General features: G+C 54.8%; 1 protein-coding gene across 2 annotated transcripts in view; it reads right to left on the minus strand.

Moving 5' to 3' along the window:
* Positions 1-646: 646 nt before the first annotated feature.
* FBXO31 (F-box protein 31) overlaps positions 647-13,779 on the minus strand; it is a 37,090-nt gene continuing 23,957 nt past the window's right edge. The window contains exons 4-10 of one of the 2 annotated variants that reach the window (XM_068992123.1): positions 10,023-10,190; positions 9,412-9,486; positions 4,648-4,757; positions 3,820-3,973; positions 2,594-2,961; positions 1,112-1,336; positions 647-1,017 (exon numbers count right to left, since the gene is read on the minus strand). In XM_068992123.1, coding sequence (XP_068848224.1) covers positions 1,114-1,336; positions 2,594-2,961; positions 3,820-3,973; positions 4,648-4,757; positions 9,412-9,486; positions 10,023-10,190 — 1,098 coding nt within the window. In that variant the 3' untranslated portion in view covers positions 647-1,017; positions 1,112-1,113. Of the gene's footprint in view, positions 1,337-2,593; positions 2,962-3,819; positions 3,974-4,647; positions 4,758-9,411; positions 9,487-10,022; positions 10,191-13,779 lie in introns of both variants that reach the window. The other variant, XM_068992124.1, reaches the window with a different exon arrangement.

A 13,779-nucleotide genomic window follows, 5' to 3' on the forward strand; every position in this document is an offset into this window, starting at 1 on the left:
AGGGAGGGCTGAGCAGAACTCCGGCAGGTCTGTGCCGGGGCACATGGGGCTCCATTCTTCAGGGGATGGCAAGATCAGGCCTCGCGGGGGTTCCCAAATGCAGGGTCAACACGACAACGGGGACAGCGCCAGCGGAAGAGTCAGTGGCTGGCGTCTCCACGCTGGAGGGGCCTGGTCCCCTGACACTTCCAGAAAGCTGCCCTCTCCCCTGCAGAGGGGAGTCAAACACCCAGCACGACCCCTCCCGATGTTCCGCCCCTTTCAAGAGTGGCATCTCGTAAACCACGCAGGGGAGCAGACGTGGGTCATCTCCGAGGGGCCCTGTCCCTGTTCTGAGACTGGCGGCTGCAACTCAGTCTCACACCAGTGAGTGTGGGGTGGGGGAGCAGGAAGGGCGCGCAGTGACTGCCTGTCGTTAACAGCTGCAGCGCAGGTCTCGGCTAAACCTGAGAGAGGCATGGCAGGCACCCTGTGCTGCGGGGAGCAGGGCCAGGTGGCGCTGGACCAGGGCCACCGAGCTGCCGGACGGCCTGCAGTGGGCATCTCCTCGTGACCTGTATCACCGGCCCCATTCACTGATCTTGGAAACTGAGATCGGAGTGACGTGCATTTGTCCAAAATCCAAGTGAGTAGGTGGAGAAGTGGGTCTCGAGCCCCACCCCATCTCCCCGGAGCTCCTATTCTGCACACAGCGCCCCCACCCGCCCAGGCTGCATGGAAGCCAGCGTGGCCCTCCGGCTTGCTCCCCGCAGAGGGGATGGTGGAGCCAGCACGTCTCCCCCAGGACTCCTTCCACGAGCTGGAGGCAGCAGACCCCACGCATGCCTGTGTTCTCCCTAGAAAACGGCCAGTCTCTCCAGTTCAGTCCCTACACGCCCCATGGCCCATCCTCCAGGTCAGCTTGTTCTGGTTCTGTTGCTTTTTTCAAGACATGCTCAGCCCTCCTGTTGCTACTGGCGGATATGCAGGTGTGCGGTGCGCTCTGTGGAAAGCGTCTGGGCGGCAGCGCCAAGGCTCCTACGAGCAGGGGGGTGTCAGGTGTTGGCCAAGTCCCCCCGAGCGCATGCTGCTGCCCTCCCAGCCCTGAGCCACCCGCCAAGGGGAGGCGGACCGTCAGGAGGTGAAGGACTGGATGTTCTTGAGCATCTCCTCAAAGGCCTGTGGGGACGGGGCGTCTGCGTTCCGGAAGGCGGCCTGGACCCTGCTGTACAGGCTGAAGGACTTCAGCTCCAGCCAGATGAACCCGAAGCGGTCCTCGTCAAATAGGACGAAGACCCCGGGGGTGCGCTCAGGGCTGGTGAAGCCGTGGCCGGCGATGAGGCCGGTGCCGTAGAAACTGAACAAAAATAAGAGAGTGTGGGGAGAGAGGGTGAGTGGGGCCCTTGAAGGCATGTGGTGGCCCAGGCCTAACACCCTGTGGTCCAGGACATTCTGGAACACCCCCACCCCCCGCCAGACATCCAACGTGGGCTACGTCCACCATCCTCCAGCAGTGGGCAATCCGCGGAGTCTGGCTGGTGGGTTCCGCACCTTCCAGGAGGCTGGTGTTCACTTAGAGGGCATGAGCAGGCCTGCTGCTTCGCTCCGGATGGCTGGGCTCACCCTGCCGACTGCAGCTCTCTACCAACTCACCCAACAAAAGGATGAGGGTCTCAGGCAGCTCCCCCCGGTACTGCTGCCCCAAAGTGTACATCTTCATGGCACAGACCCAGGCAACAGAAACCTCAGTTCCCGGGATAGTCATGTACACATGTGAACAACTCAAATGTAGTCAATGACTTATCTGCATGTAAAAGCAAAACTTGCAAATACCCGTTACAGCCACGTTTGGAGACTCGGGCCCTAATGCGTTTATGTCTTTCTTACAAAGAACTCAGTGTTTCTGACAGATGACAAGGAGTTGGGACTGGCCTGACCCTCCCAGTGTGTGGAATAATGCCCAGGACGCCACCTCTGCCTACCACACTGAGGCTCTGCTGGGCAGGAGGGGACTGCAGCCCTGCACCTGAGGGCCTGCAGCTCAGATGGCTCCTGGGCACCAAACTTGGACACACAGAAACATGTGCTGCAGAGGCTCTGCAGCTGGGCCAGGGAACACACACACCCCTCCCAGCCAAGCCCCTGACATCCAGCTTGGGGTGGAGACCCTCTGGTGACATAGCGGGGGCTGGACCAGAGCTTCCAGGCCAGCTCTGCCCAAAGGCTGTGAGCTGGCCTTGAGATGCTGCAAGTTGTCAAGTTTCCCAGGGATGAGAGATCTGTCTCCTTTATGACTTTCAAAAATTCACAGCAGGTGAAGTTACACTGGAACACTATTGTGTACACCTCCCTCTGGAAAACCCATATTCAGCCTCTTTTATCACAACGGTATTAACAGGAAGAGGATGTAATAGATTTTGTCTGTCAAGTCCACACCAACGCCTAAATCCCTTTCGGGGAGCTCGGCGTGGGGCCCAGGGAGTAGCATTGGCCACCCGGGACCTGGAACACGTGGGCAGAGCTTCCCACGGTGCAATGCCGGGGTCAGCCCCACCCAGGCTGCCTCTGTGCTGGTCTGGCAGGGGACCCTGGGAGCCCACGCCCCGATCCTTACCACATCCTGCAGGTCCGGGGATAGTCCTCATTCCTCGAGCTCACGCCCACTGGCAGCACAAACGGCTGCCCCTGCCCCGACTGGGCAGGTGGCTCAGCTGCGGCCGCAGCCCCTCCATCCGCAGGTGCCTGGGCCGGCTCGGTGGGTGGCTCCTCACAGGGCTGGGGGCTCTGCCGGCCGAGGCCCTCGGCGTCCTCGGGCCCGCCTTCCTGCTCCTTCTCCTGCTCCTGGCGCACGTGCTCGCGTACCTCCAGGACAACGCGGGAGAGCTCATTGAAGTCGTGCAGGCTCTCAGCATCAGGCAGCTGGATGCGGTGCCTGAGATCAATCTCTACCGTCTGCTGCCCAGCAGGGATGTTGGGGTCGCCCTGTGGAGCCAGTGTGCAGCCGTCAGCAGGCTCAGAGACCACGCTGAGCTTCCAGCCCCAGTCCTGCCTCCAGCCGAGGGCGCTTGCTGAGCCTTTACACTGGTTTGGCAGTGACCCCTTACCAGTCGGAATATCTGATATGTCCTTAAAAAAAACAGTGCCCAGAGCAGGCAGCCTCCTGTGAAAGGCCTTTGAGGACAGGGAATGACAGTACCCACGGGTGACCCTGGGAGGGCCCATAGGCACCCCTACACCGAAGACCTTGGGTGGGAGCCACCCTATGTTGACAGCTGAAGCGACAGAGCCTCGAGAGGTCTGTGAACCCTCCCCAGTCAGGCAGGGCCGGCCGGAAATGCCAGCCCAGACTGTGTGCCTGGAACAGGAGACAACGGGCCCTTCGTCCAGGGCCCCCACTCAGCTCTGCAGCCCTCCCGGCATGTTCCTGAACTGCTAAGGCCCAGACAGGCTGTGGGGGCCCAACTGCTAAAGCAGAGGGTCACCCAGGGAGCTCCTGGAGCCCCGCACCCAGCCTACCCCCATTAAGTCAGAGCCTCTGTGGTGGGGCCAGCATCAGGGTCTTCTCTGCCTCCTCAGGGATCCTGGGGTGTGCCAGAGCTGAGGGCTATGCAGGGAAGGCTGCCTTGGAAATGTTCAGAATCCCCAGGGGATCATGTGAAAGGTGGGCCCTGAATCAGGTCCGGGTGGGGGGGCCCAAGATGCCAAGTTCCCGGCAAGCCCCCTGGGTAAGTCTAGGGCCTGCTCTGAGTAGCTGGGGAGCAGCCCGAGCCACCCTTTGCCAGGATTATGTGATCACGTCCACGTGGTGCTGGGCCCGGCAGGGTGGCCCCCGGGACCCACCGTGATCTTCGTGCCCCTGGCATGCTTCCCGTGGAAGCTGAGCATGACGATCTCCAGGCCGTGGCTGCCGTAGGTGCCCTTGAAGAGGCCCGGCCTGATGAGGTCATCCGGGCGGCTGGGCGGGAGGTAGATGCGGCGGTAGGTCAGGCAGTTGCTGTTGGGGGTGCGGGGGGGGAGCGTAGTGTGAGAGCATGACTGGCACAGCCCACAGGCGTGGGGGTAGAACATGGGGCTCATGCCCACTGGCTATGCTGCACAGGGTGGGCCACGTTAGGCTCCCTGCAAAGGCCAGTGGGAACAGGGGCACCCCCTCCTTCCTGAACTCCGCTCACCCCAATGCATGGGTGCCCACACACCTCACACCTTCTCCAGCATCCTGGGGTGGGGACTCCTGAGGCTGCCAAGGGGCCAAACAGAGGGAGCAGGAGAGAGTCAGAGGGCAGAGAGCATGAGAGCGAAGGGGGGTTAAGAGGCTGCCCAGGTGGGCATCAGAAAGGGAACATGAGGCTCTAACATACAGGCCAGGCCTGTGAGAAAACAGCTGGTGGATTACGGTGGTCAGACAGGGAGAAAACAGACACCAAGGTGGGTCAGGAGATAGGGCCTCTGGCCATAGTACCCAGAGAGAGCAGGACTGTGCTCAAAGTACCCATAGGGACCATGTTCACAGTACCCAGAAGAGGGGGACTGTGTTCACAGCACCCAAAGGGACTGTGTTCACAGCACCCAGAAGAGAGGGACTGTGTTCACAGCACCCAGAAGAGAGGGACTGTGAACACAGCACCAGGGAGGGAAAGACTGCCCACCCCAGCCAGGGGCTGCACTCACTCGTACTGACTGGTGTAGATGAACTTCATCAGGATGAGCTCCTGCATGTGCTCATGGAAAATGTCCTCCAGCGTCCGGCCCCACTCCTCCCTCAGCCATGTGCGGAATTCCTTCCAAGAGAACACAGGTCACAAGACCACCCCGACACGAGGGTGCGGAGAGGCTGCCTACTGTGATGGTGTGTGGACAGCATGAAGACGGAAGCCGGGCAGGAGGGACAGGAGTGCGTGCATTCGTTCTCCCAGCTCCCAGCCTCCCTTCCTGTTGCGCCCGGGGCTCTGGTCCCCGCTTTCCCAACTGCAACGGGAAGGATACATAGGGACCATGGGCGTCCTTCGTGGAGGCTGGGGCCACAGCATATGTCAAGAGCGCCTGGGAGGCAGCTGTGTGAGCCTTGCTTCCGTGCCAGAAGGCGCCATCTCCGCTGAGCCTGGTTGTCAGGCTTCCGGGGGAGCGGGCACATCAGACCCCCGTGCTGGCCACGTCTGCTTTCTGCAGCCCCCAGTGAGTAGAGGACAGGGATGGGCAGGGTGGAGGGTGTGGGCAGACTTTCCTCTTTAAAACCTGTTTTTCTAGTTATGTTCAGTAAGTATATTTGTAAAAGGAAAGCTTTTTAAACAGAGCATCCATGAAGCCCCATAATTCATTACGGCATCAAGCTATGCGAAGGATATTTAGTGCCTCATTGTTTCATTCTGTACATTCAACATAGCTAATCCACACCTGTGTGTTCCTAACTCAGTACAGTGTTTCCAGTGACTTTCTAGAATTAGCTCTACAAACAGAAGCAGAAACAATTTACTAAAAAAAAAAACTACTACCTGTAAACTGCTTTAATATGTTACTGCCCAAACCCTGGCAAAGAACAGAAATTACTAGTGACTGAAATAAACAACTGTTAGACCTACAAGGTCAATAAATAATAATTAACTGAGTTTTTTATATACTAACGCAACAAAATTGGAAAATGAAAGCTTTAAAATCCTATTTACAACAGCCTCAAAATATACACCAGAGAAGGCAATGGCAACCCACTCCAGTACTCTTGCCTGGAAAATCCCATGGACGGAGGAGCCTGGTAGGCTGCAGTCCATGGGGTCGCTAAGAGTCGGACACGACTGAGCGACTTTACTTTCACTTTTTACTTTCATGCATTGGAGAGAGAAATGGCAACCCACTCCAGTATTCTTGCCTGGAGAATCCCAGGGACAGAGGAGCCTGGTGGGCTGCCGTCTATGGGGTCACACAGAGTCGGACACGCCTGAAGCAACTTAGCAGCAGCAGCAGCAAAAAACACACAGACTTAGGAATAAATACACAAAGCATGGGTGATACTTCTACTCTGAAAAACCCAAGATGCTGCTGAAAGGGGGTAAAGAGGCCCACAGGTCAGAGACACCTGTGGACCGAAAGACTCAGTATTAGGTCAGCAACTGTCTCAACACCAGGCCAGCCGTAATCCCATCAGATTCTCTGGAGAAACTGCTGAGCTGATTCTGAAATCCCTTTGGAACATACAGAGAAACGTTGCAAGAGAACAAGGCTAGAGGATGCACGCTAATGTGACTGACACACTACAAAGCGACAGTAACCAAGACGGCGGCTGAGCGGGAGGTCAGATCTAAGGAGAGACCTGGCTACAGTTCGCTATGGCCTCATGGTTAGGACTCTGGGTTTTCACTGCCATGGACCAGGCTCATTCTCTGGTCAGGGAACTGAGACACTGCGAGACATGCGGTGCTGCCGAAAAAAAAAAAAGAGAGAGACTAGAAACACCCACTTGTGTCTCAGGAATGGCCTTTCAACCACAGCATCCAAGCCACCCAACAGGCAAAAAGTCTTTCTTTTCCACAAATGGGGCACAAACCGGACAACCACAGGGAACAAAGAAGCGATCCCCACCAATACAGTAACCATTCATGACAGGTCACAGACCGAAACGTATCGTGAAGCTACCAAACTCCTAAAAACAATCACAGACAGAAACACACTCTCTTTGCAGTCTGGGGCTAAAACAATAACCACAAAAGAAAAAATCTCACAGGTTAGACTTCATCAAAATCAAAACCTCCCACTTATGTGGCTGAACTCATGGAGGAAAGGCCCTTAAAAAAAAAAAATCAAATAGAGAAATAACAGATGAAGATGGAGGTGAGGGAATGTAGCGAGCAAGGATTTCAGCGCTGTCATCACATAATCAGACTGGAGCTGAGAGCCAAGAAACTGGCTTGTGAACTGTCATAATCTTATTTCCTTCGCATGAGGTCAGTCATTAGGAATACCAACCAGGCCCAATTACTCAGAACAGACACACTCACTATGAAATTATCTCATCAGATATGTATCCACAAGGAGAAACACAGGGGCAGAAAACATGTCAGACCAGAAGTCCATTACAGATGCAGGGCTGGCTCCCCATGGCCAACACCCCACCGCCATCGCCTCGTTCTGCACAGCGGCCTAGGAGCTGGGTGCTAACACCTTCCCTGGTCTACAGAACTTTCCAGAGCCACACAGCTAGCAGGTGACAGAATTAAAGCTAATAACCCAAGGCCACATGCTCACCGGTCTCATCTCTGCCACAGCCAATCAGGGCTGGCAGGAGTGCAGCAGGGCAGAGGGCCCCACGTGCCATGGTGGGCTGGTAAACAGGAACCGGCAAATTAACAACGTTGGAAAACTGTCTGAGGTGCAATCTGGAGTACCGTCAGGGCCTTTTATACAATCCCACTTTTGCAGAGTCCAGGCAGCAGTCACGAAAATAATCCCCAGCGTCTCTCCTGGGCGGCTCCAACCAGGCCTGCCTCTAAGCCATTGACCACTCAATGCTCCAAATCACCCATGACCACAGGCAATCTCAGGGCCCCGTTTTACAGGCAAGGGCTGAGGCTCCTGGAGGGCAGGTCCCTCGAGCATGTGGTCAAAGGATGACAGGGGAACAGCTGAGCACAAACCCCACGTCCGACTGCAGGACAGTCACACACCTATGGTTGTTACACCAAAGCAAGATGATGGATGGAATGCTGCATAAACTAAAGTCTGCAGAGACATCCCGGGCCGTCCGGTGGTTAAGACTCTGGGGCATGGGTTCAATCCCTGGTCAGGGAACTAAGATCCTGCATGTCACACAGCACAGCCAAAAAAAAAAAAACAGTTTGTAAAGAATATTAATGAGACTGGGAAATGTTTCTGGAATACCAGTTAAGCTAAAAAACAAGAAAAAACAGAAAAACTATCTAAATTAGATAGACCACAGTGACATCACAAAGGCCGAGGGAAACAAGGGATGATGCAGAATGGACTTGCGGAGGCCACCCTGGTGGAGGCCATGTCAGCACTCTTCTCCCTCTGGATTCTGAGCATTCTGCATCTGATGGTGACAGTTCAGGAAGTATCATTTTGGGAAGGTGGTGAGAAAGTATGTAAGACAAAGGAAAGCAAAATAAAAGCAACTGTGTGCAACGGAGAGCATCCAGCGCCACAAGCTTTATGCATGGCCAAGCACGCCGCGGGTGGGACCCACCACCTTCTCCTCCCTTTCCCACCCTGCTCCTCCTCACAGCTCCCCCAACCTCCGATTTCCAGAAGCCTCAGGCCACGGGGTCTAGACAGATAGGGGTGGGTATGGTGGCTCAGCCTTGTCATCCCATCCAGGAAGAAAGCAGGCACCATCTGCAGTGGGAGTCAGACAACAGGCGCACAGCTGGGGTCTGGGCAGACAAGGCCCTGAACTACCCTTGGGGGCCCCAGAGATGAGGCTGCAGCTTCAGGTGGGGCAGGTAAAGAGCAAGTGCAACACCCCAGTCCCAAGAGGGCCCAGACAGTCTGGACGTAGCCTCGGAAGGGGCACAAAGCTGGTAGGTAACCCAGAGCATGGGGAGGTGGAGGTGGGGGCGGGGTGTTGGCAAGCCTCAGGAGGCAGTTTATGCAGAGCAGGCTTTGGGTGTTGATAAGGGCAGAGAAGGGCTGGGGTGGGGCTTCCTCCCTGAGCAGAGGGAGGGGTGTGAGCCAGCAGGGCCTGTAGGGGCCAGGGCTCAGAGCCAAGGACAGGTCTCCGCCTGGAGACAGTGATAAGCACAGTGATAAGTTTACCCTCCTGCCCTCTGAGGCCACCAGGAGTCCTCGACTCCCTTGGGAAGCACCACTGTGGCCCAGAATTTTACGTGATTATCAACCATCAGAGCACAGGGTGGCTCAGGCTTTCACCTTATCTTCAGAGCCATCAGGATTCCTCTCCCCCTGGAGCCTGAAGCCACTCTTTAGATCAGCAAGACTCAGCTAAGAGTGGGGATGTCTCAGCTGACAAGCGAAGCCACAGAAGAACCCCATCCTCTAACTCCCCACTTGGAGGGAGAGACAAAGAAAGGTGGAGAGATGGAGCACAAGGAGCCAGCAGAGAGATGCCAGCAGAGAGATCCCAGGCAGCTGAGATGGGCAGAGTGACCGTGGGCCAGATGGCGAGCTCCCCGCCCTGGGACTCTGGGCGGACCCCCCAGCACCTCAGGCAGCCCAGCCTCTGGCTGTAAGGGGATTGCCCTGATAAAGCCTCTGGTCTCCCCACAACTCACACCTGCAATGAGACCCCACAGCCCTCGGGCCTCTTGTCAAGGGGCAATGGAGAAGCAGTCAGAGAACCACTTCTACTCAGCGTGTTTATCCTCAGCCTGGCATACACATCCACACCATGAGGATGAGGCCGGGACGCGGCCTCCCTTCACACGTCCACCCTCACGTCACTCCCCGGGACAGCAGGGTCGGCCTCACCTCCTGCCGCCCGCCAGACATCCTGTGGTGGTCCGTCTGGTTGCACTTGGTGGAGAACTCGTCCTTCTTCACGATCTTGAGTGTCCGTAAGACAAAGAAAGGGTCACCAGTGAGCCCTGGTAGCCCCATCAGAGCAGGGGTGCACCAGCCCCTCCCACTCCCATGCCCCCCATTATCCGGGGGCCCCAGAGGCCGCCAGATCACAGGCAGTCCTAGAAGGGTACTCGGGATCCCCTGAGCACAGGCTTCCTTCCCAGGGGAGCATCACTGCTCCCTGGGGGCATCCCAGAGCCGCTCACTCACTCGCGGGTGGCTATCTGCCAGGCCCATACCCGAGAGTAAAACGTCTTATTCCAAGCAGACACCCTTGCAAAGGAGGAGAAAAGAACCTCGCTTGGAAGGACAAATGGTTCTAAGTGGAGGCAGAAGCAGGGATGGCTCCAGCCAGTGAATCTCTGAGGCAGGGCAGCAGCATCAACAGCACCCAGAAGGCCTGGGCCAAGCCTGAACCCCCGCTCCTGCTGACTGGCCCGGGCTGGGGGCGCTGCTGGGAAGGCCCTGGCAGGCAGCTGGCACTGGGCCCCGGGAGCAGTGAGGAGCCCTGGCCTCACCTGGACGTGGCCGTTGTGGGGCCCTCTGTGGCCGTACATGCACTCCACCGTGGCCGACTTCCTCTCCATCAGATGGATTCGGAACAGGGGCTTGAACCGCATTGGGTCATCCACGTGAGGGTCGTGGGGAGGTAGGTACATCCAGCCAATGATGAACAAGCCATCCACCTGTGTGCAGGTCCACACGAGGGTGAGGGTGGGGTGGGTGAGGCACAGTATCGCCACCCTAATCCCCCTTATGATTATACAGTGGAAGTGAGAAATAGATTTAAGGGAATAGATCTGATAGACAGTGCCTGATGAACTATGGACGGAGGTTTGTGACATTGTACAGGAGACAGGGATCAAGACCATCCCCATGGAAAAAAAATGCAAAAAAGCAAAATGGCTGCCTGGGGAGGCCTTATAAATAGCTGTGAAAAGAAGAGAAGCGAAAACAAAGGAGAAAAGGAAAGATATAAGCATCTGAATGCAGAGCTCCAAAGAATAGCAAGGAGCGATAAGAAAGTCTTCCTCAGTGATCAATGCAAAGAAACAGAGGAAAACAACAGAATGGGAAAGACTAGAGATCTCGTCAAGAAAATTAGAGATACCAAGGGAACATTTCATGTAAAGATGGGCTCGATAAAGGACAGAAATGGTGTGGACCTAACAGAAGCAGAAGATATTAAGAAGAGGTGGCAAGAATACACAGAAGAACTGTATAAAAAAGATCTTCATGACCAAGATAATCACGATGGTGTGATCACTCATCTAGAGCCAGACATCCTGGAATGTGAGGTCAAGTTGGCCTTAGAAAGCATCACTATGAACAAAGCTTGTGGAGGTGATGGAATTCCAGTTGAGCTTGTTCAAATCCTGAAAGATGATGCTGTGAAAGTGCTGCACTCAATATGCCAGCAAATTTGTAAAACTCAGCAGTGGCCACAGGACTGGAAAAGTTCAGTTTTCATTCCAATCCCAAAGAAAGGCAACGCCAAAGAATGCTCAAACTACCGCACAACTGCACTCATCTCACACGCTAGTAAAGTAATGCTCAAAATTCTCCAAGCCAGGCTTCAGCAATACATGAACTGTGAATTTCCAGATGTTCAAGCTGGTTTTAGAAAAGGCAGAGGAACTAGGGATCAAATTGCCAAGATCTGGTGGATCATCGAAAAAGCAAGAGAGTTCCAGAAAAACATCTATTTCTGCTTTACTGACTACGCCAAAGCCTTTGACTGTGTGGATCACAATAAACGGTGGAAAATTCTGAAAGAGATGGGCATACCAGACCACCTGACCTGCCTCTTGAGAAACCTATATGCAGGTCAGGAAGTAACAGTTAGAACTGGACATGCAACAACAGACTGGTTCCAAATAGGACAAGGAGTATGTCAAGGCTGTATATTGTCACCCTGCTTATTTAACTTCTATGCAGAGTACATCCTGAGAAACGCTGAGCTGCAAGAAGCACAAGCTGGAATCAAGATTGCCAGGAGAAATATCAATAACCTCAGATATGCAGATGACACCACCCTTACAGCAGAAAGGGAAGAGGAACTAAAAAGCCTCTTGATGAAAGTGAAAGAGGAGAGTGAAAAAGTTGGCTTAAAGCTCAACATTCAGAAAACGAAGATCATGGCATCCGGTCCCATCACTTCATGGGAAATAGATGAGGAAACGGTTGAAACAGAGTCAGACTTTATTTTTGGGGGCTCCAAAATCACTGCAGATGGTGACTGCAGCCATGAAATTAAAAGACGCTTACTCCTTGGAAGGAAAGTCATGACCAACCTAGATAGCATATTGAAAAGCAGAGACATTACTTTGCCAACAAAGGTCTGTCTAGTCAAGGCTATGGTTTTTCGACTGGTCATGTATGGATGTGAGAGTTGGACTGTGAAGAAAGCTGAGCGCCGAAGAATTGATGCTTTTGAACTGTGGTGTTGGAGAAGACTCTTGAGAGTCCCTTGGACTGCAAGGAGATCCAACCAGTCCATTCTAAAGGCAATCAGCCCTGGGATTTCTTTGGAAGGAATGATGCTAAAGCTGAAACTCCAGTACTCTGGCCACCTCATGAGAAGAGTTGACTCATTGGAAAAGACTCTGATGCTGGGAGGGATTGGGGGCAGGAGGAGAAGGGGATGACAGAGGATGAGATGGCTGGATGGCATCACTGACTCAATGGATGTGAGTGTAAGTGAACTCCGGGAGATGGTGATGGACAGGGAGACCTGGCGTGCTGCGATTCATGGGGTCGCAAAGAATCGGACACGACTGAGCGACTGAACTGAACTGAACTGAACCCCCTCACCCCACAGTGAGGACCAGCCACATCCACATCCCAGTCCTGCGGGGACCCAGAGCGGCAGGACAAGCACGGTCTCTCCCGCCATTGCTGCTGCTGCTGCTAAGTCACTTCACTCGTGTCCGACTCTGTGCGACCCCATAGATGGCAGCCCACCAGGCTCCCCTGTCCCTGGGATTCTCCAGGCAAGAACACTATAGTGGGTTGCCATTGCCTTCTCCAATGCAGGAAGTGAAAAAGTGAAAGGGAAGTCGCTCAGTCGTGTCCAACTCTTTGCAACCCCATGGACTGCAGCCTACCAGGCTCCTCCATCCATGGGATTCTCCAGCAAGAGTACTGGAGTGGGTTGCCATTGCCTTCTCCCACCATTAATTAATTATTAATTAAATAACTAATTTAAGTAGTTTATCCAACATGAAACGTGGTAGCTAAAGCTGGTAACACTGTTACATCATTGAAATATGCTGAGAAACAGAAATCACAGTTCTCTCCACCCCTCGCAAAGGGATCAAACTGTGAGGTAATGGGTACCTTGACTAACTAGAAGGGGGACTCCTTCCACGATGTTACTTGTGCCTCAAATCGCCACAAAATACACTTTACAGACCTCACAGTTCTGGTGACTATACTAAGCCAAGCTGAAGAAATTAACTGATTTTTCAATAGAAAATACAGCAGTGAGACCTGGATCCAAGCAAGCCTCTGAGAGAGAGTGTCCAGCTCTGAAGTGGGCATGGGGGGTGGGGCAAGGGAAGAAGCCCAAAGACACAAGAAAGAAGCCGGAGTGATTCAGAGAGCGACCCCCAACAGGGCAGCCGAACCCAAGAAGAAATGGGGCGCTGCTCTTGCCAGGGGAGACTCAGGAGCCAAAACCAACGAGCGGCAGGAGGGCCTGGCTTAGATCCTGAGGCGGATGAGCCAGCAGCTGAGGGTGGTTCTGAGACGGGCGGGGAGCCTGAGCGTGGACGGAGCCTCAGGTGACCCGGGGACCAGTGCTGCTGCAATGAGCTGCGGCAGAACCTCACGTGTGTGGGTGCCGCAGTTAGAGACCCACACTGAAGTTTAAGCACGGACTGACAGGGGCCTGGGGTTTGCATTAAAATACTGAAAAGAAAAGGCAAAGGGGCCGTGAATTTTGCACCAGGCAGCTGCCAGGAGGCGGGCATCTGGGCGTCACCCTGCCGCCCTGTGTGTGTCTAGAGTGCCACAAGATAAAAGCGGCGACAGGGACAGAGGGGACAGTCCCGGCACCACACTCAGCAAGCGCGCGTTCTCGTGGAGGGCGGGTGCCTCTGCCGCCCCCACGGTGCTCCCCAGCCAGTCCTGCCTCCTCGGGGGCGTTGAGTCCCCAGCCTCTGGTTCCAGCGACAGAGGAGGACGGAACTCAGCCACTAGCCGTCTGAGAGGAGGGCTAGTTGGCGGTGTTCTGTCATGGGCCCCACTTTCCCCTAATTATCCCCTGCTTTC

Source organism: Capricornis sumatraensis, chromosome 20 (genome assembly GCF_032405125.1).
Source record: "Capricornis sumatraensis isolate serow.1 chromosome 20, serow.2, whole genome shotgun sequence".
Classification (NCBI taxonomy): domain Eukaryota; kingdom Metazoa; phylum Chordata; class Mammalia; order Artiodactyla; family Bovidae; genus Capricornis; species Capricornis sumatraensis.